Here is a 25,226-nt window from a genome sequence, read left to right as displayed (position 1 = left end):
ACGTTTCAGCTTGTTGCACCTTTGTTTACATATTGTCAGTATTCAATTGACTAACAGAGGATCTGCCAGGTACATGGAGAACCAAGTATCAGAACACAAATTAGTGGTCCATGGTGCAGGGGTAGAACACTGATCTAGTGTGTGTCGGGGGCACTGAGTTCAATTTCCAGTATTGGGGAAACAAACCACAGGTGGATAGCTTCTATAACCCCACTTAAAAAAAGAGAGGCTGTTGACCTTCCCAGTCAGAACAGGATGAAGCTGTCTGCAAAAGGACACGAGATGAAACAGTGTGGTGGTGGAAATGAGGAACAGTTTGGAAGACTTTGCCATACTAGACATTCTCAGCAGACAGCTCCAGTGAAACCACTGCTTCCACACAGGGGGAAACCCTTCCCCTGAGGGGAACTCACCGATTTCCATCACACTGTCGTCATCCAAGGTCTCCTTAAAGGCAAGAACTCGGAGACACCGAAGCTGCAGACACTGCCGGACAATCAGTTTGGCCACGTGGTGAATCCCGTCCCCAGTGGGAAGGAGCAGTTCCTCCAGGTTCCTGAGAGAACCCAGAGCCTGGGCTGTGGGAGACACCACAAAGCCATCCTCAGTAGTAGTCCCGGCATGAGCGAGCAGCTGATGACCTAGACCTTCTGCAGTCTAGGAGGCCCCACCTAGCAGGGGCCCTCCTCGTCACTGTCCTCTCCAAGGAAAGGAGAAGGGGTCAGCACCCAGCTGCTCCCTGCTGCTCTCTGCAGCTGGCTCCTCCATCCTCCCCCACCTGACTCTTCACACAGGTCCAGGCTGTCTGTCCATTTCTGCTCTCTCTTCTAAAGCAGGGCCTCCACCGCAGTGCAGGTCACTGCCCTAACTTCAGAGAGACTTTGGTCCCCTCCTTTGCCATCCCACCTCCTCTAATCCCTCTGAGGAATCCATCAGGCTGTCCCATTCTGCCCTTTAAATGCATGTAAATTCTTTGTTCCACAGTGTGGAGACTTAGCACTCATTATACTCCATGTGTTTTTGGCACAATTACAAGTGATATATGCTAGCCATCATCTTGGTGCCTGATTCTGTCCCTGACATTTTAACACACTGAATTTCTCATCTAATCTCCCCATAAACAAAACTCACATGCATGCGTCCACACACACCCTGTTCCTGTGTCTATATGAAGAGAAGAGAAAGCAAGGGTAAACTCAGGCTCTCTGTATGCATGGTAAGTTTGGGAAACATTGTGAAGACACAGCTCTGGACCCCATATCTGCATTCTCTCTTTCCTTTGTTTAACTTGTCAGAGTGTTTCCCATGAAAGCCCATTATTTTCACAATCAGTTCTTAAGTCCAAGTACCTAAACTCTTCTTATACTTATCATTTTGTTGATTCTGAGTCACAGTTTCTTAACCTTAAATAGAAGTTTTAGTATGTATTCCAGAAACCATGAAACAGAAAGGACTTTGCATATTTGGAGTGTGTGCCAGACAATGACATTACACAGTACTATCATGATCAAATTCTCTCCTAAGAGGTCAGTGAGTCTGAGAACGTTGCATTTAATGAGATCAAGTGTCAGGATGTGTGTGACCAACAATGTTGGCATCTGGGGGTGATACTGAGCACCACTATGGTGTCCTCTTAAGGACCAGTGTAACTGGTACAGCTGATCCTCTGTATTGGCACATTCTACCCACCACAGGTTCATTTTTTATTATATTTAATTAATTGTGTGTATGTGTGCGTGTGCGTGTGCGTGCGTGCGTGCGTGTGTGTGTGTGTGTGTGTGTGTGTGTGTGTTACAGAGTATGTGTGGAGGTCAGAAGACAACATGCCTAAGTTAGTTCTCTCCTTCCTCTATGTCCTGGGGAGAAAGGGCTTCAAGCTTGGCATCAAGCTTTTGTAATGCTCTCAGCCCTTTTGCCAGACCTGAAATAATTTTAAAATTATATCCATGCCGAACATACATTTTCCCCATGTCATATTCTTTGAACAACACAATGCTGTTTATGTAGCACATATTATATTAGGCATTGTAGGCAATCCAGAGATAGTTTGACGTACATGGACGACAGGGTCACATGCAAACACTACTCCACTTTATATCATAAATTTAAGCATCTTCTAATGTTGGCATCATCAGCAGTCCCAGAACCAACCACTATGGGTGTTGTTCCTGGCCGTTTTATGTCAAATTGACACAAGCCAGAGTCATTTTGGAAGAGGGACACTCAATTGAGAAAATGCATCTACCAAATTGTCTTGTGGGCCTGCCTGAAGTGCATTTTCTTGATTGACAACTGACGTGGGAGGGCCCAGCTTACTGTGGCTGGTTCCACCCCTGAACAGGTGACCATGGGGTGCTATAAGAAAGCAGGTTGAGCCAGCCAAGAGGAAAAAGCCAGTAAGCAGCAGACCTCTGCTTCAGTTCCTGCCTTCAGGTTTCTGCCCTGATTTCCCTCAGCGATGGAGTACAACCTGAGAGTTGAGAGCTGAAATAAACTCTGTCCTCCCCAAGCTGCTTTTGGTCATGGTGTTTTATCACAGCTACAGAAACCCTACCCAATAGTCAAGGGACAACCATTCACAGCTTGCTCTGTTGTGGGTTCACTGGAGAAGGTGGAGTGGGGGAAGGGGAGAAGAGGAGGAAGTGGGGGGAGGGGACAGGGGAGATAAAGAATAAAGAAACACTGTTTTATAAACCTACCAAAATTTTCTGATGTTTCCTTATCTGGAAATTGTTGGCATTTAAGATTCAGTATCTTCAGGGAAACAAAATTTGGCAAAATAGTGACTAGGAAAAGGAAAATAAAATTTAGTTAGTTCAGATACATTTCCTGTGACACAGAGGAATACCATTGAAGTAAGAGTGTTTCAAAAGTGATGAAAAGTGATATAATATTCAGATTGAATTACTATGACTAAGTAGAGGAAACAATTCTGAAAAGGAAATGTTTACGTGGTAGACACAGATGCACTTCATTGTGGAGAAAGACTCACTGAAGTCAGGTGCTGTCACAGTTTCTGTGACACCAGCAGCCTTTTAATTCTAGAGTATTTAATGACTTTTTGCACAGGAGCATCTGAAGTCACAGTTGTAAGCTTATAGTTCTTACCAAATGGCATGGCTTCAAAGCATCGTCCAGAAAACTCAATCTCTCTGAGTTTCTTGCAGGAAGCAAGCACAGTCATGAGAGGCTCACAGTTCGAAAAGAAATCACATTTCAGGTGGAAAACTTGAAGATTTGGAGAGTTCTGGATCAATTCAACTGGAAAAGATGAAGGATATTCAGAAATTAGAGAAGGCTACAAATTCCCATCAGAATTGGCCTCTCAATCCACCAGCTCAGCCACAGCAATTTAAGAGGCAGTGACGCACTGAGCTAGTGCTCAGGCCATGCTGGATTCTGCAACAGACTAGTGAGCAGATGACCTGGGACAAGCTCCGGATGCTCTCTGGATCAGTTTTCACCTCTCAAAGTTCAAATAAGGGCTCACCATAGACTAACAATAGCCTCAGTACCAGACATAGTAAACTTCCCTTCAAGTTTTTGGTCAGAGGTTCCAAGAGAGTCCCCAAACAATACAGACTTCACTGTCGTTCTTGGTCTGCTCCCAGAGCTTGAAGATAAATCCCTACTGCTGAAGATACCACATTCCTGACACAGTGCTTGATGGAATCAAAGTAGAACAGACTTGGAAATAGTGTATGCTCTCTCTGTCTGTCTGTCTCTCTCTTTCTCTATCGATACACACACACACACACACACACACACACACACACACACACACGGCATGAATCTGAGACTATAAATCTGAGACCTATGCATAAAAGCCACCTTTATCTTTGAACGCTAATGTCTCTGTATTTGTATATTGCATTTATGTAATAAAAATTCTATACGAAGTAACATAAAAGGATAATTCTGAAGCATAAATTGTTGAAGTTTATTTTTATTTAAAAATACTTTATTATATGTATCTATTTGTGTTTGTGCTTGCTCATGCATCCTCAAACTATTTTGTTTGTTTGTTTTTGTTTTGTTTTGTTTTTCCTGTGGGAGATACTTTATAATCGAGTCATCACAATAGATGGTGGTTTGGAGCTTTTAAAAAGTTAGATTGCTGAGAGTCAAGAGGCAGTGGCATTTGCCCTCATGTATGGAATACCTAGTTTTTGAAGATTAATCAATGAGGATACACATGTTTTCCTTTTGATTAGAAACAGAGTCTTTAGGGAGGCCCATGGAGACCCACAAAGATACCCCTGCAAAAGACTGCTGGTAATGGTCGAGAGACGGCCGGGACTGACCTACTCTGGTGATGGGATGGCCAAACACCCTGATAGTTGTGCCATAAACCCCATCCAAGGACTGAGGAATCTGGATGCAGACATCCACGGCTGGGCCCCTGGTGGAGCGCTGGGAGTCTAATTAGTGAGAAAGAGGAGGGTTTATATGAGCGAAAATTGTTGAAGCCAAGGTTGGATAAAGTACAGGGACAAATAACCAAATGAATGGAAGCACATGAACTATGAACCAAAGGCTGAGGGGCCCCCAACTGGGCCAGGCCCTCTGAATGGGTGAGACAGTCATTTGGCTTGATCTGTTTGGGAGGCAGCTGGGCGGTGGTGCCGGGTCCTGGGCTCGTTGCATGAGTTGGCTGTTTGAATCCTGGGACTTATGCAGGGACACTTGGCTCGGTCTGGGAGGCGGGGACTGGACCTGCCTGGACTGAGTCTACCAGGTCGACCCCGGTCCTCGGGGAGACCTTGATCTGGAGGAGGTGGGAATGGGGGGTGGGCTGGGGGGAGGAGGGAGGAGGGAGAGCATGGGAATCTGTGGCTATTATGTGGAACTGAATGGTGTTGTAAAATAAAAAATAAATAAATAAAAAAATAAATAAAGAAAGAAAGAAAACTAATACGCAATATATAAGCGCCTCATTTCTAAATGCTGTGAAACATTCAGATATTATTGCTATGTTATTGCCTTAATTATACCTTGTTTGTTTAAATGAAAAACATGAAAATAAAGTGAACATGTTTAAGTCAGTCTTTAAGAAAGAAAAGAAAAGAAACAGAGTCTTAATTGAGACCAGTTGGAATAGGGATCTATCACAGTGTTTTAAGAGTGCAAGGCATGCCATGTATTACAAGAGTGAGATTTTTTTTTCCCTTTTTTTGAGTCAGTCTTACAGTGTAGCTCAGACTGACCTCGAATTCAATGATTTTGAACTTGTGTATCCTTCCCCCTTAGCTTCTCACATGCTAGGGTTCCAGGTGTGTGGCGCCATGCCACACCTCGATGATCTTTTGCATGTCAGCTCCAGATTGACATTTTTCTTAGGCTTCAGTGTTCAGTGTGCACCAAGTCAAACAGCCCATCATATTTTAAAGCATTTTGCGAAATGATGCATTTCAGAAACATGGCTGAATAGCTGTCCATCAAGCATGAGGCTAGGCTAGGGAGAAAGCGGGGGAGAGGGTTCAGATGGCTACTTACAAGATTTCCTTCTCCCTTGGCAGGTAGATGTGTAAGCAGCGATGTACAGACAGCTTAAAACAAAAGTCAAAGGACACTACAAATAATTTTGGAGAGGAAGATAAAGAAGAGGAAGTGGAGGAAAACAAGGTGTTTGATTTAAAGTGTCATGTTCAGCAATGGAGGTCGGGAATCCGGCGCAGTACCAGGTTGGGGGCGGGGTTTCAGAGGAAGAGGAAGAAAGCCTAAACGTCAGGGCAACCATGCTTAGTAAAGATGTAGGAAGAAGAGAAGGAAAGATTAGGCTTGCCCGAGTGAGGACACAGAACAGCATCAGGCTTACCACAGCTGCATGGCTGTGCCTACAACAGCAATGGCCTGAAGATACACTAGCTGAACTGAATGAACCTGAGCCAGTCACTTAATGTCTTTCTTTGTGCCTTCATTTCCCCAGATGCACAGTGTCAACGGTCACAGTGCCTTCTCTCACACAGTGCGTGTGAGGAGTGTGTTAGGATTTGTAAAGCACTCAGAACAGTTCTTAGCATATAGTAAAGACTCAAGAGTTACAAATCAATCTCCGAGGAAGGGTGCCGTTCCTACACCTTCCTATGGACACAGTTTACAATGTCAGGCCCATAGAAGTTTTAACTAATGATGATTTCATGATTCTAACAATTATTAGCCAAGTAGCTTTTCCAGCTGAAATATGACCTGGGAGATCCAAGCGCCATTCTTACCCAGTTTGGAGAGGTCAGACTCCGTGGAAGTTTGGATGGATAACTTCTCCATGTGGTGGAGATCTGGAAAATCTCCAGGGATGACTGAAAGCACATCTGGAATGCCATCTAGTTCCACAGACAGTTCTTTCAGGCTTGAGAACTTGTCCAAGTTAGCGAAGAGTTGATCTGGGAAGCAGCACATAGTTTCCATCACTCAAGAGTCCCAAGTGGAAATTCTCAAGTGTTCTGTGATTTATAGATATTTTCATAACAAAACTTCTCAGAGACTCTAACATCTGTTTAGGAAGCACATCCGTGAAGAACGTGCTGTCTGCAGCATCTGGTGGTCACTGAGCACAGGGGAAGCTCCGTGGTGCCCTCCAGACTCACAGAATAAATAAGACAGCTCCCCAACAACCACAGCGTGGGAACAACTGGTTTTGTACATGCAAAAGGACACAGTTAGACTCTTACTCTAACTCATAAAAAGGTAACAAATTGGATCAATGACACACTTAAGAGCTAAAACTATAGAACTCTTAGAAGAAAACAGATAGTCCTCACAACTTTGGATTTTATGATGGATCCTTAGATATGCTATAAAAAGCAGTAGCAAAAAAATTGGACCTGGGATGGCTATTCTTGGTTGTTGACTTGATGGCATTTAAAATTAACTAAAACCTAAATGGACTGGGCACAGCTGAGGGATTTTTTTTCTCAAATTAGATCATTTGAAGTGGGAAGATCAACTTCTAATCTGGATTTTGGAGTGGGAAGATCCATCGTTAATCCAGGCCTCTCCTGATAGTCTCTATAAGGACATGGAAGAAGAAAGCTCTCTCTTTGCCTGCTTGCTCTCACTCTCTCTAGAAAAACCATTCATTCACTGGTATTACAGCCTACTTCTTTAGGATTCTGGCATATTGATGACCACCTGAGACATCAGCCTCAAAGACTCAACAACTACTGGGTTCTTGGACCTTCTATGGGTAGACAGCCATTGCATTGTTGGACTAGCTGGAACACAGCCTGTAAGCCATTTTAATAAATCCCCTTTCTGTTTATATCTAGACTCATTCCATTAGTTTTGCTCCTCTAGACTAATACAGACCCTGACTAATATAGATCTTATCAAATTGACAATTGTTCATGTGTCAGACGGCATTACAATGACAATCTACAGAACAGGAGATAATATTTTTCAAGAAACATGTGTGATAGGAGTTTTTATAGGGTTAGGTTAAAATCCACAAGACAAAGAAGAACTCCTGCAAGAGAACAACGATGATTCTGTTTGTTTTGTTTTGTTTGACAAAATTTTACTCTTTAGCATTGGCTGGCCCAGACTCATTCATTATATAGCCCAGGCTAGTCTCAAAGTCAGGACAGCCCTCTTCACTCACCCTCTGGATTCCTACAAGTGCAGGCATGAGCCTCAATGCCTTGACAAATTGTTTTATTTTATTTTGGTGTTTTGTTGTTTAGGTTTGTTTTGGTTTTGGGTTTTGGAGACAGGGTTGCTCTGTGTAACAGCTCTGGCTGTCCTAGAACTCACTCTGTAGACCAGACTGGCCTCAAACTCAACAGAGATTCACCTGCCTCTGCCTCCTGAGTGCTGGGATTAAAGGCATGCACCACTACCATCCTGCAATATTTAATTTTATTTATTTTTATTTTATGAGCATTGTTGTTTTGACTTCATGTATGTCCTTGTGAGGTTGTCAGGCCTCTGAAACTCAGGCTACAGACCGCTGCGAGCTGCCAAGGGAGTGCTGGGAATTGAGCTCAGGGTCTCAGGAAGAGCAGCCAGTGCTCTTAACCACTGGCCATCTCTCCAGTTCCGACAAAATATGTAAACAACGATTTAAGTGCACTTTTCTCTCAGTTAGGTGCACAGTTGTATGAAGAGTCTCATTCAGTCACTAGGAGAATGTAAATCCAAACCACAGGACAGAACACTGCCTTACTAAAATATGTCTAAGATAAGCAAAGCAAAAGGAAAAAGTGGGGTGGAAGATGTGGAGAAAGTGGAGACTTGCACATGGCAGGTGAGAAGGTAAATGGGGTGGCCTCCCTGGAGCACAGTTGGGAAGTTCCTCAACTGTTACACAGAAAGATGTGATGGCTTACAGATGTAACACCAGAGGCTGGGAGGCTGTGGATGGAGGATTCCAGTGAGTTCCAGGCCATTCTGGCCATAGTGAGATCCTGTCTTCAAGACATAATTACCACAGAAAGATGTGATGGCTTACAGATGTAACACCAGAGGCTGGGAGGCTGCGGATGGAGGATTCCAGTGAGTTCCAGGCCATTCTAGCCATAGTGAGACCCTGTCTTCAAAACATAATTACCATAGAAAGCAACAATTTTACTCCCAGGAGTATATAAAAACCAATACAACAGGGATCAAACAGACACTAGTAACTCAAATTATCACCGCAGCGGTAAAACAACTCAATGTCCATAAACAGATGCATGGATAAACAAAATGGCACACACACTCTAGTAAAAATATCCACAAAGGACTATTATTCATTTCTAAAAAGAAAAGCAAAGTCTGATATAGGCTATGCCATGGTGAACTTAGAAAGCACCATATGAAAGGCAATGAGCTAGACAGGAGGCAACTATTGTATGACTGCACTTATGGAACATTTCTAGATAGACACATGGATTGAGACAGAAAAACAGATGTTACCCGAGGCTGGTGGAAGGGAAGAGCGACCGTTTAAAGGAACCACGATGCTGTGTGGTAGAATAAAAGGACCTGGGGCTGGAGAGATGGCTCAGCCGTTAAAGGCTAGGCTCACAACCAAAAATATAAGAATAAAAGGACCTGAGAGTGGATGGTGGTGACGGTTGCTCAGCAATATGAATATTATTCATGCCATTGAATTATACATTTAAGATGGCTGAAATGCTATTCCATTGTTTATATTTTAGTGTAATCAAATTATGTTAGAAATAAAATATTTCTGGCCTGGGCAGTCGCTGAACCTCTGATTCTCCTGCCTCTACCTCCCAAGTGCTGGCCTTACAGACAGGCACCACCTTGCCCAGTTTACAAAAAGCTATGGCTCAAAGCCATAGCTATTTGTGCTAGGCAAGAAATCAACCAACGGAGCTTCATCTCCACCCAGTTTACTTAAAAATCAACCAGTGCTTTCAGAATCAGTGAGTTGGTATTTATCATTCAATTTAGATGCCTTTTCAGGGACAGGATGCCCAGTAATTTGCTGGGGAGGTAGAGACAGGTGGAGCAGGTACATAATGAAGTTTAAGACCAATCTGGGCTACAGAAGACATCACCTCAAAAAAAAATTCTTTTTAATATACATAAAAGTAAAGCATGTTCAATCAATTAACAGGCCAATGAAAACAAAAGCTTTACTACGAATGATCATAAAATTAAAAAGTTAAATATTTACAGTGATATCAAAACCTAGAAACAGACTTAATGAAATGTAGGTGGAGCTCACACTGAAAACTATCAAATATAATTGTGAGTTCAAGACAGAAATAAATGGAGATTATTTCCCACTTTTACACTGACATTATGGAGAAGATACCCCCCCCCCTCTTTCAGGCAATGAGGGTGCAGATGATTCTCTAGCATTGTCTTACACACAGGCCATCATTTATCAACAATGAACAATTCAAACTCCCTTATTAATGACCTTGAGGGGTGAATACTGATGGTAACATTTTCCTAGTTTTGTCTGAGTTACTTCAAACCCATTCTATGATTCAGGGCCTGTCACTGAATTACAGACTGTCCCAAACAGTGACAGTACTTAGATCTCTTCTTTCAAGGCACATTTAGGACCTTGTGCCTGAGAAGTTTCACTCATCTGAAACTAAGAATAAGAAAACACAGTGTCAATCAGAACGGTTATGTGACACTCAGAGGTACCTGGTAACTGGTTTGTCTCTGAGACCTCAAGAGACTGTAGGGCAGGCAGACCGAGAAGCAGTTCCTGTTCTGCTGCGCTGAGCTCCAGTCTGCACATGGAGCACTTGGTGACAGAGGTCTTATTCAGCTCCAGAGCTGGGCGGATGCTTTCAAGAAAGCCACTGCTGTGGTTCAAATGGAGCTCAATATTTTGTGATGCTGAGAAGATTTCCATTAGGACCCCGAGCAGTGCTTGGTCTGCTGGATCCATGCTGGCCACTCTAACTTCCAGCCTAGGGATCTTGTACGGCTTGGGGGACAGTTTCCAGTAGCCAGCACTGATGTCTGGTAGGGCCCTGGGTCGGATATTTATATGGTTCTTTATGGCCTCCTCATATGCGATAGAAGTTTTCTTCCATTCACTTATATGCTCAAAGGCAGATGTGTAGTCTTGATCAATAGTTGGTGGCTGCATTTTTTCAAAATATGTCTTGAATGCATAATCTGTACAAGATGTTGTTTTATTTCCATTTATGGAAAATTTTACACCCCTCAACAGTAACAGGCTTTCTGGGTGGTCCCCAAAGTACTGAAAATTCAGTACTTTCAAAGCCAGTGTTCTCCCTCGAAGGAATTGCAAAATAAATGGAGAACATACAGCCACCACGTTGCTTTCATAAGCAAAGTTTAGAGCAATGCTCAATAGATGTTCTGAAACGAATGAAGAGAAAGCTTCAGGAGATACCAGCCACAACCCCCTAACAAACTGCATCCACAGGGAAGTTTCTGGATGGAGCTTCATGTAATCCTCATTTTCAGACATGTTCTCCAGGGACTCTTTATCATGCACCAGCTGAAGCAAATGAGATACAATTTTTGGCCCTGCCTTTGATGAAGGATGGCTACAGACATACTTCAAAAATATGTTATAGGAGTTTATAGCCTTCAAGGGTGAGTTAATTTGTCTCAAATAACCAAGTCCCAGATCTTGGTCTTCCTGCCTTTCTGAACCCAGGAGCTCAGTCAGCCTCATGGCAGCAAGAAATTCTTGGAACAAAGGACTCAAGAACCGATAGACAGGTCTCAGTCTCTGGGCAGAGAATTTGCTCATCAAGCAGGTGGTCAGATCTTCATCTTCATCAATGCCTGCTTCTGTGAGGTCATCACTACTGAACTCAAAGCAAGATGAAAAAAGACCTCTCAAGGCCAGCTGGCCACATGAGGACACAGTGGCCTTGAGAGGCTCAGGTGTAGCCTTGTGTTTTAAGGAAAGGTATTTCATATAGGACTTGAAAGCTGCCACATCATGAAAGGCCTGGTCAGAAGGATTTTGAAACCAGTCAGCACAGACTGCTGCCATAAAGAGAGGAGTTTTGTTAATTCCCTGTAAATCTTCATTATTTACAAAGTAAACTATAAACTCTTCCACACGGGTTAGATCATGTGAGAATAACTTCCGTAATACAGAGATAGTGTTATAGAAAGGAAACTCTTTGATCTCTAGAATTGTATCTAGGTATGGGCGGATGTCCCTGGCCCTGTTTGTATGGACAGTGATCAATAAGCAGGTTCGGGTCAAGTAGTTTCTTGTAATCAGGGTTTCTATGGCTTGGGGCAGTGAGTCCATCCCATGATAGTCATCCAACAGGAACAGCACCTGGTGTTTTAACTGCCGGATGATGCTGCTCAGGCACACTTCACTAATGCATCCTCCTGCCTCTAGGAGTTGGGCACAGATGACGTCAGCCAGCCCCTGGTCTGGTCTGGTGGAACCAAGGGAGATGTAGAAGAGCAGCTGGAACCTGTTCAGCAGGGGACAGCATCCTGATGCCCAGAGCAAAGCTGTTTTCTTCAGGAAGGTTGTCTTCCCACTGCCAGTTTCCCCCTCCACACACATGACGGAGTTGAGATTGCTGAGGACCTCGGGAAGCATCAAGGCCTCTTGCACTGGCCTGCTGATGTGCTTTGAAACCATGGACAGGTCACAACCAAGCAAGTGGTCAGTGCCGAGGCTGGAACACACCTCTGGCAGATTGATGTGGCGGAAAGTGGCCTTGGTGTAGGCTCCTCTCAGCTGCTCACTCAGACTCTTTGCCTCTTGAAACCACTGGGCTGCACTCTGAGCCAGGTCTGCGGAGAGGAGCAGGGAGAAGGAGATGTACCTTCACATTTCTCAGTCCTAATGTGATTACTTTGCCTGTCTGCTAAGGGTGGATCAGGACTTTCCACTTCCCAGACACCCATCCCCTCCCCAAGATCCTCTCAGATCCATCCATAGCATCAGAATGTGTGTGGGGAAAGTCTAAGGTTCCTCATTTGACAGGGACTTAGACATCCTGGCATCCCAATTTCCCATTTAAGATCTCAGGAATCCGGCTTGCTGCAGGATGCCTTTAAGACGGGCTGGTTTGGATCTGGCACAAGGACTGCTGTCACCAGTCCTGCATTCACTCTCAAGATGTCGCAGGAATGCTGACACTCTCTCACCCACAGTTCCCTCCATGTCAGTGCCCTCCTCTCTAGGAGCTCCTTGGACAATTATACATGCACTTTCCTTTCAAATCCCTATGTACAAATACACATAATCCCATGTTGCTTTCAAGTTCTTACCGGCCACCGTAGAGTGAACGGCCACTGGATCCTCATGATCGCTTTCATCTGTGGTGCTCTTTGAAGGAGAAATCCTTTATTAAATCAAAATATGCATAATACTGGGGCATTACATTATCATTGAGGGCCCAATATCTTATAAACATCGCAAGCATTCCACCAACTGAATGACATCTCCAGCTCTTGCAATGTCATGTTTAAGTTCACAAATACCATGCACACACCATGTGAACCCAAGGTTGCTTATCTTTTTGGTTTTTACTGCCTCTTGTTTCTTTCTTCCTGTTTGTTGTTGGTTTGTTTTTGTCTTTTGAGCTGCGGCTTTAGACTATCATCCAGGCTGAGCCTAGACTCACAGCAATCTTCTTGCCTCACCCGAGAGCGTTAGCTTCCAGGCATGAAGCAGGATGCCCAGCTTTGTTTTTTCTTTGCGAGACGACAGCCGTAGCCCACCTACCGTACAGCCTCAGTGTGAGGCCGTTTGTGTAGCTATTGAATGGACACTCAGCTTCCATACCACAAAAACAGGTTTTCTGATTTTATGATTTTGCATTTGCTTTTGTTCACCAAGCACATCCATGGCCCAGGGATGTATCTCGCTCCTAGAGTGCTTTACCATGCACAAGGCCTTGGATTTGCTACAAGAATCAACATCAAAAACCAAATCAGCTGGGCACAGTTGCACACATTTGTATCTTAGCATTTTAAACCTGAGGCAGAAGATCACAAATCTGTCTCAAAACCCCAACCAAGGAAAATGACTCATGCTGTTACAGTTCAAGTAGGAAGTCAACCCTACTGCCTCCCAGAGAAGATGACAGATGGGATCCGTGTAGTCTACACGGTAGTCATGTCTAAGTCTAGAAGAATCTGAAGGGTGAACTTCCTATGGGAGGAGGGCTCAGTGTCCACCTTGTAGTCCCATCTACAGCTATCAGATGGTAGTTGCTTAGTAAAAACTTGTAGAATTTATTTAATTCTTATTTACAAATGGCAATTGCTGTTCAAAACCTTGTTCAACCACAGGATCATGCACTTCAAGGCAGAGAAGGGTCAGTGTCCATTACCATGGCTTCTGGAAGTGCACAGTGGCTCTGAAGGTCAGGAATCACTTCTGCAGAGGACTTCAGGTTTTGGAGAAAAACACAGCTAAGCAGAAAAGATAAAAATCATAAAATAGTTCCCTGCAAGTAAGCGTTTGTTTCAGGTTTTTAATACACACATGTACACACACACACACACACACACACACACACACAGAGAGAGAGAGAGAGAGAGAGAGAGAGAGAGAGAGAGAGAGCTAAGAATTAAGTACAGTGCTATGACTTTCAGTGATTCTGTCAGTGTTTTATCATATGAGACACTCAGATTGTGGCTTTCAACAATTCAGCACATATGGTTTGCAAAGTATGTGGTAGGATGAATGCATAGCTAATGCCAGTTCATGCAAACAGCTAAAATGAACTTAAACACTCAAAAATAACCCATCCTGTGTAGGGCAGAGAGTAGGGTCTTAAAGGTCTGTTGGCTGCTTGCCTAGTTACAGTTTCAGTGAGAGACCCTATCTCAAGGGAACAAGGTACAGAGTAACAAAAGAGAATGTCTGATGTCCTTCTCTGGCTTTGTAAAACACACAAGAGGACATCTGCACCATGTGTGTGTGTGCGTGCACACACACACACACACACACACACACACACACACACACACATCACAGAGTAAAAAAAAAATTTTAAAAAGTAAAACACAAATTCCTAAAACAACAACAACAACAACAAAAAGGCAATAGAAAAACAAAAAAGAACAACAAGGAACCAGATGCTTTGGAAAATATTTGCCTAATGGTGTAACACTGAAGATGTGTGAAGTCTGCGACTGGAATTCCACATTGTCTTTTCTATCGTAGAGACACACGCATGACCACTGGGAAATGTGTACAAGAATACTCCTCTTTTTAATCAACTGTATCCAATTAGTGCTGTCCATATATGCACAGGCTTAGAGGCATCTACTGGAGCTTGGACAGCTTACCAGGGGCCACCTCCCTAAAGAAAACTGATTCTCCTTTCCTCGGCAGACATTGAATGCCACTAGCTTCTCAGCTAAGGATGAGGTTTTGAACAGACTGATCTTGTGTAAGGTCTTGTGTAAGCAACTACAGCCATTATGAATTCATGGCTACAAGGGCCCTGTCATATCCAAAAGACACTATTTCCCAGCAATTCTTCTCAATCTCTGGTTCTTACAATCTCTCTAATCCCTCTTCCTTGATATTTTCTCAGTTTTTGTGGGAGGGGTATGACACACATGTCTATTTTAGGGATAAGCTCTCCATAGTCCCTAATTGCCTTCACTTTGATCAGTTGTGAGTTTCTGAGATTCCTCTCTCTTTAGTGTCTGAACTTAAGTTCTTCCAGCCCCACCCCCATTAGCAGTGGAAAGCACAGGGGTATCCTATAAGTTATTTTTAAGGTGTTATGAGATACCTGGCTGATAAAATATTGATATTGCCTGTCATCATTTTGCATCTTGCTATGGCCTAAATAACTTCTAGGACACTTTAAAAAACAAGACAACAAAAAACTAACAAATGCTGGAAAACTGAACCTTCTGGAGCATGCCTGTGACCCAGGTCTTGGGAGGTGGAGGCAGGAGGATCATGAGTGTCAGGCAATCCTCCCTGTACACTGAGTTTGAGGCCAGCAGGGATGAGCGAGACACCTGTCTCAAACATCCACCGCTGTGGAGATCTCTCTGTATGCTGTGAATGTGCTGCCCCGATTGGGTTGATAAATAAAATGGCGATTGGCCAATAGCCAGGCAGGAAGTATAGTATAGGCAGGACAAGCAGAGAGGAGAATTTTGGGAACAGGAAGGCTGAGTGAAGAGTCGCTGCCAGCTGCTGCCATGAGAAGCAAGATGTAAAGATACTGGTAAGCCACGAGCCAAGTGGCAAGGTATAGATTTATAGAAATGGGTTAATTTAAGATGTAAGATCTAGCTAACAAGAAGCCTGAGCTATTAGGCCATACAGTTTTAATTAATATAAGCCTCTGTGTGTTTACTTGGGTCCAAGCAGCTGCAGGACTGGCGGGTGAGAGAGATTTGTCCTGACCATGGGCCAGGTGGGACACAGGAAAACTTCAGCTACAATCCACTCCCTACTGCAGCCCATGAAAAGGAAAGAGAAAAAAGAAGGGGTAAGCCATAGATGCCTGTGATCTTAGCACCCAGAGGGCAGAAGGGTCATGAGTTCATAGGGAGAGCCTGTCTCAAAACTTCAGGGCTGAAGATGTAGCTCAGTGGCAGAAGTAATCCCCTTCCATGGGGGTTCTATCCCAAGCACTTCAAGGGGGAAATGGCAAACATGGGTTTTATAGTATAACAGCTCAGTACTTAAGTAGGTACTTAGCGTGCATATGACACCCTTGATTCATCATACACACACACACACACACACACACATACAAAATGAGACAGAGACAGAGAGAGAGAGAGAGAGAGAGAGAGAGAGAGAGAGAGAGAGAGAGAGAGAGAGAGAGAGAGAGAGAACAACCAAAGAGCAGCAAGGGCTAAATATGTTCATGGATAAGATATTCACTATTTACAGTTGGTAAAAATCAAACTGTGAAGCAAAACAGCAATGAACTGAGAATCAATGTCCTAGTCTGCTTTCCTGTGGCTATGGTAAAAACCAAAAGCAACCTGAGGAGGAAAGAGGGAGGCCAGGGCAGGAGCTCAGGCCGTGCGTGGATTCCCTGGAGACAAGAACTGATGCAGAGTCCATGGAGCAGTGCTGCTTCCTGGCTTGCTCCCCATGGCTTGCTCAGCTGAGTCTCTTAGACAGCCCAGACCCACCTGCCTGGCTGTGGGACCACCCACAGTGGGCTGGATCTACCCCTCCCACACCAATTTGCAATTTAGAAAATGCCCCACAGACCTGGCCACAAGCCAATCTGATCTGCGCAATTTTTCAGTTAAGGGTCCTTCTTCCCAGATAACTCTAGGTTTGTGCCAAGGTGACAGATGAAGCTGGCTATGACAATCAAGATGATGTTTACCTCCGGCTGGGAAGGGAAAGGGTCAACTCAGACTTGGGAGTGACATTGGGGCCTTTCTGAGGCATTGGGAGGGTTTGATTTCTTGACTTTAGTTTTCAGCCCATAGGTTCTTTATTATTACTATTGCCCTAAATGTATGCCCGTCTATAATTAAAAACAACAACAACCAAGAGGTAGAAGACTAAAAAGCCACATAAATAGGAGTTGACAGATTCTAGGACAAGGTTTAAATAAAAGTGTCTTCCAGCCTAATTTGTCATCCTAAGAATTAAAAAGGCCCTGTGTTACTCCCCACTACAACCAAATTACAAAAAAATAAAATAAAATAAAACTGACTGCTGCTGCCCAAGTATTGTCTAACCTCAAAATTAGATGTAAATGTTCTTTTTTGAGGGGGGTAGGGTTCAAGACAGGGTTTCTCTGTGTAGTCCTGATTGTCCTGGCACTTGCTCTATTGACCAGGCTGGCCTTGAACTCACAGAGATCTGCCTGCCTCTGCCTCCCAAGTGCTGGGATTAAAGGCCTGATCAGTGCAAATATTCTTATATGTCTAAGCTTATAGCCCTGGCTTTCTTCAGATGTAAGACTCTAAGAAGAAGGGAGTAAGATTGGCATGAGAAGCTAGGGCAATGGTGGTGGTGGTGGACTTCATTGAACTACACTGTGTACACACAAAAAGATGTCATAATGAAACCCATCAGTACAAATGAGTCATATCTGCTATAAAAACATCTTTAAAAGAATATTTGGGGGCTTGCAAAATGGCTCAGTGGGTGAAGTCCCAGCTGCCAAGTGTCTGGGATCTGCAATGTGAAGGAGTGAACACACTCTGACAACTTGATGTGCTCTGCGGCAGCATGTCCCTCTCTACACATGTAATAAAATGTAATAGATACATGTAATAAAAAGTGTAAAGAACATTTTTAAAGATTTGCAATTTTGTCATCATTCTGTCTCAAGATCAGATAATAAGTAGACTAATTTGTCTTAAACTCTTCTGAAGCCAAAATAATTTAGTATAATTTTAGGTATATATTGGATGCATACAGGATACACCTGTGCAACCAAACAAGATTTCAATACAGAGGCAGCTTCTAAAGCCTTCAAAGGCCTGTCACACCAAAAGACATCTACAATTGTGCTTTGCTTTCTTACTTATAACTGCTGTATTTTAAAATATATTTATTTAAAACTCAATCTTTTAAATACATATATCACAAATACACAGTCAAAACACTACCCATATAAATACAAAATCTAAAAAATTTTTAAAAATTATATTTTAAAAACCCCCAAAATCCTATTACCTCAGCCTCCCAAGAGTTAGGATTACAGGTGTGCACCACTGTGCCCAGCCAAAAATATTCACTGTTCATTCTACCTACATTGATATTTATTTCTGAAATTTTATTACCAATTACTTAATGAAAACAAAAATATTTCTCTTGCAATTAGACATTTCTAGAGACTTTACTGGGTCGAAAATTAATTAAGATGTGTTGGAAAACTTACAGAAAAGAGGATGAGAGTATCACTCAATGGGAAAGGGCTCGCTTACCATGCCCAGTCCATGGGTGCGATCACCAAAACTGGAAAAAGAAAACCACAGAAAGGAAGTAATTCTCTTATTAAATTTTAAAGAGCAGAAACAGAAAACACTGAGATTCTAGAAGAGGAGGAGGAAGAGGAGGAAGAAGAAGAGGAAGAAGAGGAAAAGGAGAAGGAGGAAGAGGAAGAGCAGCTTGCAATTAAAGGAATCAGAAAGGCTTGAAATTGTTGGCATAATTGTGCTAGGGCAGGAAGTCATGAATTCAAGCTATTTAGCTACATGGAGAGTCTGGGCTACATAGAGAGATCCTGTCTTTAAGAGTGTGTATATTGACCCAGCCAAAACCAAGATCTAATCATGATTTAAGGAACGCTATACAGGGAGTGTCTTGGGAGGAAAGAGATGAAGCTATAAGGATGCATCCTTCACAACAGGAACCAGAGGAGGGGGCAGATCCTATCCATTGGGAAAACATGGACAGAGAGGGATAACCATTGAAGTACATTTCAAGTCAAGAGAATTCACCATGCTCACTTGGGAAAAAACTTGGTGTGCTCTTCTAATGGATCGTCACCTTCCTCCCATTTCCATATACATCCTTCACAGGAAAAGCACCGGACAGTGTCGTTTTTGCCTAGAATGAGGGAATATGGTCAGTTCAACAGCACATACACCTGTCAATTCACAAGCGGATAATAACTCCAGATTTCATTAGTGAAATCCTATTTGCATCTCCAATTGGATTGTGTGGTAAAGTCATGCATGGGTCACTAGGGGGCACTAGTTCACACAGGACTCTTGGTCCTTCAATGGGGTGTTCAGCAATAGTCACTGAATGTTCCTGTGCACCGTGTGCTCTGATGAAAACCCTCTCCCAACCCATCATCCTGAAAGTTCTGCTGTCAGAATGAATCTAGAACAGAAGATCTGGGAGAGCAGAGATTTTTGTCTGATTTGGACACTAATGACATACTGGACATTCACAGATATAGGCAACCAATAAGCATTTGCTTAATGCATAAATCAGAAAGCAAATATTTGAAGATCATGTGGGAAACACAGGAGCAAATATAGGAGTCTTGAAGTAAGTGAGATCGTGAGAAATTACATATCTCTTCTCTTATTATTGCCGGGTATACTCCACTGGAAATAGAAGCACATCGCTCGTAAGCCTGTATTCTGTGGAAAGGATTCTAATTTGCCTGAGCCGAGGGATCAAACCGGAAACGAAAGATCCAACATCTCCCACTCTTGGACCATGAAGGCGCTGTACAATTCGAACAGAGAAGAGCCTCCCTGTCTCTCTGGCCAAAGCTACTAGGGCCTGGAGTTTGCAGGTTGTCTAAAATGAGGAGCTGAAAAGGAAGAGGGTGAACATAAAGGAGAAGGGACCTAGAGGGAGCCATCCCCCAGCCTCTGGAGCTCCAACTCTTTAACTGGGCATACTGCTTCCTGAGGGAAATAATTCAGATTCCTCAGCAATTCTTAAAGGTAGGTATGGCCATGTAAGTTCTGGTTAAAGAAACATTAGGGAGCTGGGGAGACAGCTCCCTGGGTTAGAGGGGATTGATGACTGTGGTCACTGTCAGCCCGGACCTCAGGTTCAAGTTTGGAGGCTGAGCACCAGGGGAATTGTGGGAAACTGAAGGTCTTATGAGGCAGCAAAGGGATCTATGAGGAATGATGGAGAGCGGAGACTGCTGAGTGGAGACAAATGCAAGACCTGGACAAGCCCATCTGGTGGACACAAAGTACTGACTCACCTGTGTAGAAAAGGCCTGCTCTGACCAGAGCTTCAACAGCCACAGGGGACTCAAGGGGCCAGTCCTTAAAGGTGTCCAGCCTTAGTTCTTCATTAGCAAAGACGCTGTCATTGCAGTAAGCTTGGGGGTTGAGGGGAGAAAAAACAAAGCAAAACAAAACAAGGATGTAGGTGAGAGCAGCAGGCTTTGATCGCAAAGTTCAAGTTAGCTGTGTGTGTGCAGGTGGAATGATCTGGTGTACTGTGCTTGCATCAAAATAATTGAGGGTGGCTAGAAAAGCATGAAGGAATAAAAGATACAAGAGTGACTGTTAGAACTGCTGGAGCAGAGCTGGAGCAAAGACTCCAGTCCTTCTATTCATGGGAGCAATGTGTTAAATCTAACTGAAGACTGTCTCTTGGTCGTCAGGCATCAGGACACAACAAAATCAAGAGGAGACTCTCATTTCCAGAGTCAGTGTCAAGATTTGAGAAAGGCGATGTCCCCTGCGTCTCCCATAAAAACAGTCATTTTGATGGCTTGCTCTTTGAGATGACCATGCTGGGGGTCTCCATTAGCCTTTCTGCCTCATCCTGGCCTCTGGACATGTCTTCTCCATGCTGTGAGGACTTGAACATTAAATTGCCTTTACCTTGGTTCTGACAAGTTTTTCAAGATGAAAGCTTGCCTGTGTTCGCACTTAATCCTAGGATTAGATTTTTGTTGTTGTTTTTGCTGATTTACATATTTCTTTGGGGCAGAGTAGATGACACTCGATATGCACATCATTCTCCTGGCAAGAATCTTGCCCTTAACTTGCTTAGTTATAGCATTGCCAAGAGCATGCTAGGTAACACTGTACACTCCCATGGTAACACTCATGGCTGTGCCTGTCATATTGATAACTACAGATTCCTTTTTTGTAGAGCCTCATATATGTGGCCAAAAAGCAACCACTGACAGGCCTGGAGAACAAACACTAGACATTTCTTTGTCTCTTTTCTGTCTGTTGTTTTTAGAAAAGTATTGGAAGATAATAATTCCCGTTCAAGCCAACAGGAACTTTTGGGTTGGTTTATTTTTTGAGACTTTTTTTTTTGCTATGCAGCCCAGGTTGGCCTTGAACTTGCGGTCTTTCTGCCTCAAACTTCTGAGTGATGGGACTGTGGCCATGGGCCACCACACCTGGCACTAACCTGAGGGTGCATGTTGCATTTGCATTTGTCTTGTGTTTGAGACAGAATCTCATGGAGTTCAGGGTGGCCTCTAACTGAGTATCATATTCCTGGCTGCCCCAAACTCCTGTTTCTATCTCTCAAGCGCTGGGATTGTAGGTATGGGTTGCCACCCTCAGCTGACATTGGAATTCTTGCTATTGGCACCATCCTGTCCAGTGATCTCTATGCTCCATGTCCCACCCAGATGGCTGGACTCAGGGCTCAGCATGCCTGTAGACAGATATCCTACTATGAGCTAAATTTTAACTCCAGCTCTTCTGTCTTGAGGTGCTGGGAAGAGAACTCAAGACCCTTGCCCATGTTGGGTAAGTGTTCCACCAGTGAGTGATATCCCCAGACCTGTCACTTCCTTTTATTGTGAATATCCTTGCTTTCTTAACAGCGTACTGAGCCTTTTAAGAAGGCTCTAGGGATTTAGGATGTAGCTCAGTTCACAGAGCATTTGCCTAGCACGCACCAAGTCCTGGGTGCCGTCCTGAGCACCTCCTAAGCTGAGTGTGATAGTGCACATGTGGAGTCCTATTCTGAAGAAGTGGAAGCAGAAATATCAGAAGTTCAAGGTCATTTCTAAGTTTGAGGCCAGTGTGGGAAACATGAGTTCCTGAAAAATGCTGTCAAAACATTTTATCCAGAAATTATAGTTGTTTTACAGGAAGTGTCAGTTAAGGAGATGACTGACACTTCCTGTCATATGTATCTAGGTTCATAGTGTGAATAAAAAGAAGCTGTGTCTAGCTATGAACAAAAGAACAAGACACCTCCTGGAAGGAGTTTCTGTGCCCACAGAGACAGGTGGACCTATTGGAATAATTTCAGTACGTGGAAAGATTGGAATTTTGTTGGTTCAGAGGCTAATTATTTATCTTAGGCTAGTTTTAGCCTTCTGGAAGAGCCACGTCTTGCCCTACTCTGCATCTGAACTAACACCTCATGACAATAAATAAAAACCTCTTAGAAGCTACTAACGTAGCAGAACACTGGCTTCCACCAACCCAAGAGCTAAGAATGTCATCAGATAGAATCTTGGAGCTATAAAATAGCTTCCCCCACCTATCTCATTATACCCACTGTAAAAGAGGGGAAGGCGGTCTTGGCCAGTTGGAGCCAAGGGGCCCTAGAAAGTCATGGCCATGACAGAATTCATGTGGAAGATTTACTGGGGGGAGGGGAGGGAAGAAACACAGAATGGGAGGAAGAGAGGGGAAGAAAAGAAGAGATGGGACAAGTGGAAGGGTGCAAACATAGCCTCGTGGGGAGGGGAGGGGGAGAGAGAGAGAGAGAGAGAGAGAGAGAGAGAGAGAGAGAGAGAGAGAGATGAATTTGAAGAAAGGAAGAATAGAAGGAAGGAAGAAAGGAAGGAAGAAAATCAAAACATTAACATCTCTATAGCATTTTTAGATTTATAATTCAACTTTACAAGTGACAAAGAAAGATGAACCAGACTACCTCCAACTTAGGCTTAAAAGCCATCTTAGAGTAAAGGCAAACTAAGTTTATTTCTGTTTATGATTAAACCTCCATTTCTCAAGGATTGGGCTATGCTCGGTAACCTTAACTACAAATGGTTCTGTACTATCTATTCTAAGAAATAGCAAACCATGTCTTTGTTTCCAAAGGTTTATGACCACCTGTTGTTATGACTACCAAATTAACACCTTACAATCATGTCTGTTTCAGGTGGTCATTATGACTAACTGGTTATGCTTATGTTCTGCTCCTGTAACACCCTGCCCCCATTTTGCCCACCAAATCCCATTTGGAAAGCCCCTACCCCTGAGCTATAAAAGCCTTGTCTTCCTCACAGCCAGTGCAGACCTCCCAAACCCCGCCTTAGGGGGAGGCAGTTTGTATACATGAATAAAAAAAGCTTGCTTTAATTCATTGCTTGCTTTAATTTGACCATAATGATTTGTGTCCATGGTCTTTCTCCTCCCATCTTTGGGATTAACAAGAAAAGTCTGATGGGATACTTTATAGTCCTGTCCTCTATTTTAAAATGCTCCTTTAAATGAAGATGTGTTTCTATACATATTTAAATTTATATGGAACATTTTGTAAAAAAGTAAATAGTCATTAAGACTTATAAATTAACGTGTCACTTTTGAAAGTTTTGTAAAGCTTCAAGTCTAGTAGTTCTTATGAATCTGCAAAGATCTTAAAAGAATAAAAGTGACCCAAAACCTGGAGAAGTGGCTGTGGGGGTTGCTTGTAACAAAGAAAGAGAGAAGCAAAGCCTTTGGAATGTGCCTGAGGTTTTACCTGATGCCATAGGTAATTCTCTTCTGACCCAGCAATTGACAAAATGCTCTCCCTGAGAAACAGAAATTCCGGTTATTGATTCATTTATAAAATACACATCTATGTTGTGAGCAGCAACCGAAGATGGCATTCTATTAGACACTCTAATAGACATTCTATTAGAGTGGTTGGTGAGACAGGTCTTTAATTTTGGCTAGGTTATTATGGAATTTTTTTTTATTCATTGCAAAACAACAGTAAGTGTTTACCTGTAGCCAAGTGGAAACCGCAGGGTCTTACAGAGCACCCAGCTCAAAACAGAACTAGGTTACCCAGCACAGATACATTATAATTAGTGTGGAATGAAGACTCAGAGGAACCTTTCCAATTGAAGAATATACTGTCTAGGGAAAATGTACCAGTTTTTTTCTGAAGGAAGCACCTTTCCCCCTGATTTTCAGTCTAAGAACATGGCAGGAGTCAGAGCCAGCCAAAAGCCAGCTGTGGAAAAACAAATTTTCCCCAGCTTAGTAAGACAATGCGCTCCTCACCCCCATACATACCCCATGGGTGAGATGCAGAGGGATAGAAGGAGAAAAAAGAAAGACACAGAAGCCATGAAAGTAAACAAAACACCTCACCCTTGTGATTTAGATATTACGTAATAAAAAGATTTGGGAGAAAGGTGGTTGTTGTGAATTACCATTACATGGACAAATCCCTCGTAGCTTTGAATATACTGGGCAATTTCCTTTGAGGATTTCTTACTTTGAAGAAATTCACATCTATAATGAAAAATATAATTGAACACTTCCCCAATACTGTGATAAACATGTCCCATATCACAATGCATATTCATTTTTTAATGTGTTGATGATTTTTGAGCATTTTATTTTTTAAAAAAATTATTTCATTTTGTGGTAGTTTGAATGTAATTGGCCCCCATAAGCTCATAAGTACTGGCACTATTAGGAAGTGTGACCTTGTTGAAGTAGGTATGGTCTTGTTGGAGGAAATGTGTCACTGTGGGAGCAGGCATTGAAGTCTCCTATGTTCAAGCTATGCCCAGTTCAGACCACTTCCTGTTGTCTGTGGGTCAAGATGTAAGGACTCCAGCTCCTCTCCAGCACCATGTCTGCCTACATTCCACCATGTCACACCATGATGATAATGGACTAAACCTCTAAAAGTGTAAGCCACCCTATTAAATATTTTCCTTTGTAAGAGTTGCTGTGGTATTGGTGTCTCTTCACAGTAAAAGAAAACCCTAACTAAGACATATATGATGTATTTTAATCATATTTTCCCCTCCCTCACAATTTCAGGCCCAGGTTCTCTTTCCTAGCGTCAAAAGCAGAGAAGAAGAATAGCAAATCAAGGCCTTGGATTTGTGGGGAATTTGATCTTGGGGACCAGATGCCTCTGACTGGCCAAACATAGCACTGCCTACCTCCCAGAAAGGTTCCAGCAATTCCAGCTCTGCAGGGTGTACGGGTAGGGATGGACTGTAGAAGTGGTCTGCCCAAACATCCTTTCTAGACTAGTGGTTTTAGAAATCCAAAGGTACCCAAGTCCAGCTCCAGCAGGGTTCAGGTCCCAAAGAGCAGGTGTGGAGACAGTGAGGGGAGGAGACTGATACAATCTGAGGGGAATCGGGATGGTGAATCATGTATTGAAATAGGTTACACCTTATATACTG

The 25,226-nt window shown here is 43.1% G+C and overlaps 1 protein-coding gene across 1 annotated transcript in view; it reads right to left on the bottom strand.

The window, feature by feature from the left end:
• LOC114694683 (baculoviral IAP repeat-containing protein 1e-like) overlaps positions 1 to 25,226 on the bottom strand; it is a 50,549-nt gene that overhangs the window by 4,545 nt on the left and 20,778 nt on the right. The window contains exons 6-15 of the mRNA XM_037209476.1: positions 23,549 to 23,600; positions 20,073 to 20,192; positions 18,844 to 18,943; positions 13,767 to 13,848; positions 12,700 to 12,757; positions 10,111 to 12,219; positions 6,216 to 6,383; positions 3,109 to 3,261; positions 2,700 to 2,786; positions 414 to 578 (exon numbers count right to left, since the gene is read on the bottom strand). Coding sequence (XP_037065371.1) covers positions 414 to 578; positions 2,700 to 2,786; positions 3,109 to 3,261; positions 6,216 to 6,383; positions 10,111 to 12,219; positions 12,700 to 12,757; positions 13,767 to 13,848; positions 18,844 to 18,943; positions 20,073 to 20,192; positions 23,549 to 23,600 — 3,094 coding nt within the window. The remainder of the gene's footprint in view (positions 1 to 413; positions 579 to 2,699; positions 2,787 to 3,108; positions 3,262 to 6,215; positions 6,384 to 10,110; positions 12,220 to 12,699; positions 12,758 to 13,766; positions 13,849 to 18,843; positions 18,944 to 20,072; positions 20,193 to 23,548; positions 23,601 to 25,226) is intronic.

Source organism: Peromyscus leucopus, chromosome 11 (genome assembly GCF_004664715.2).
Source record: "Peromyscus leucopus breed LL Stock chromosome 11, UCI_PerLeu_2.1, whole genome shotgun sequence".
Classification (NCBI taxonomy): Eukaryota; Metazoa; Chordata; class Mammalia; order Rodentia; family Cricetidae; genus Peromyscus; species Peromyscus leucopus.
The sequence above is the reverse complement of the archived record's forward strand: the minus strand, read 5'-3'. Positions and strand labels throughout refer to the sequence as shown.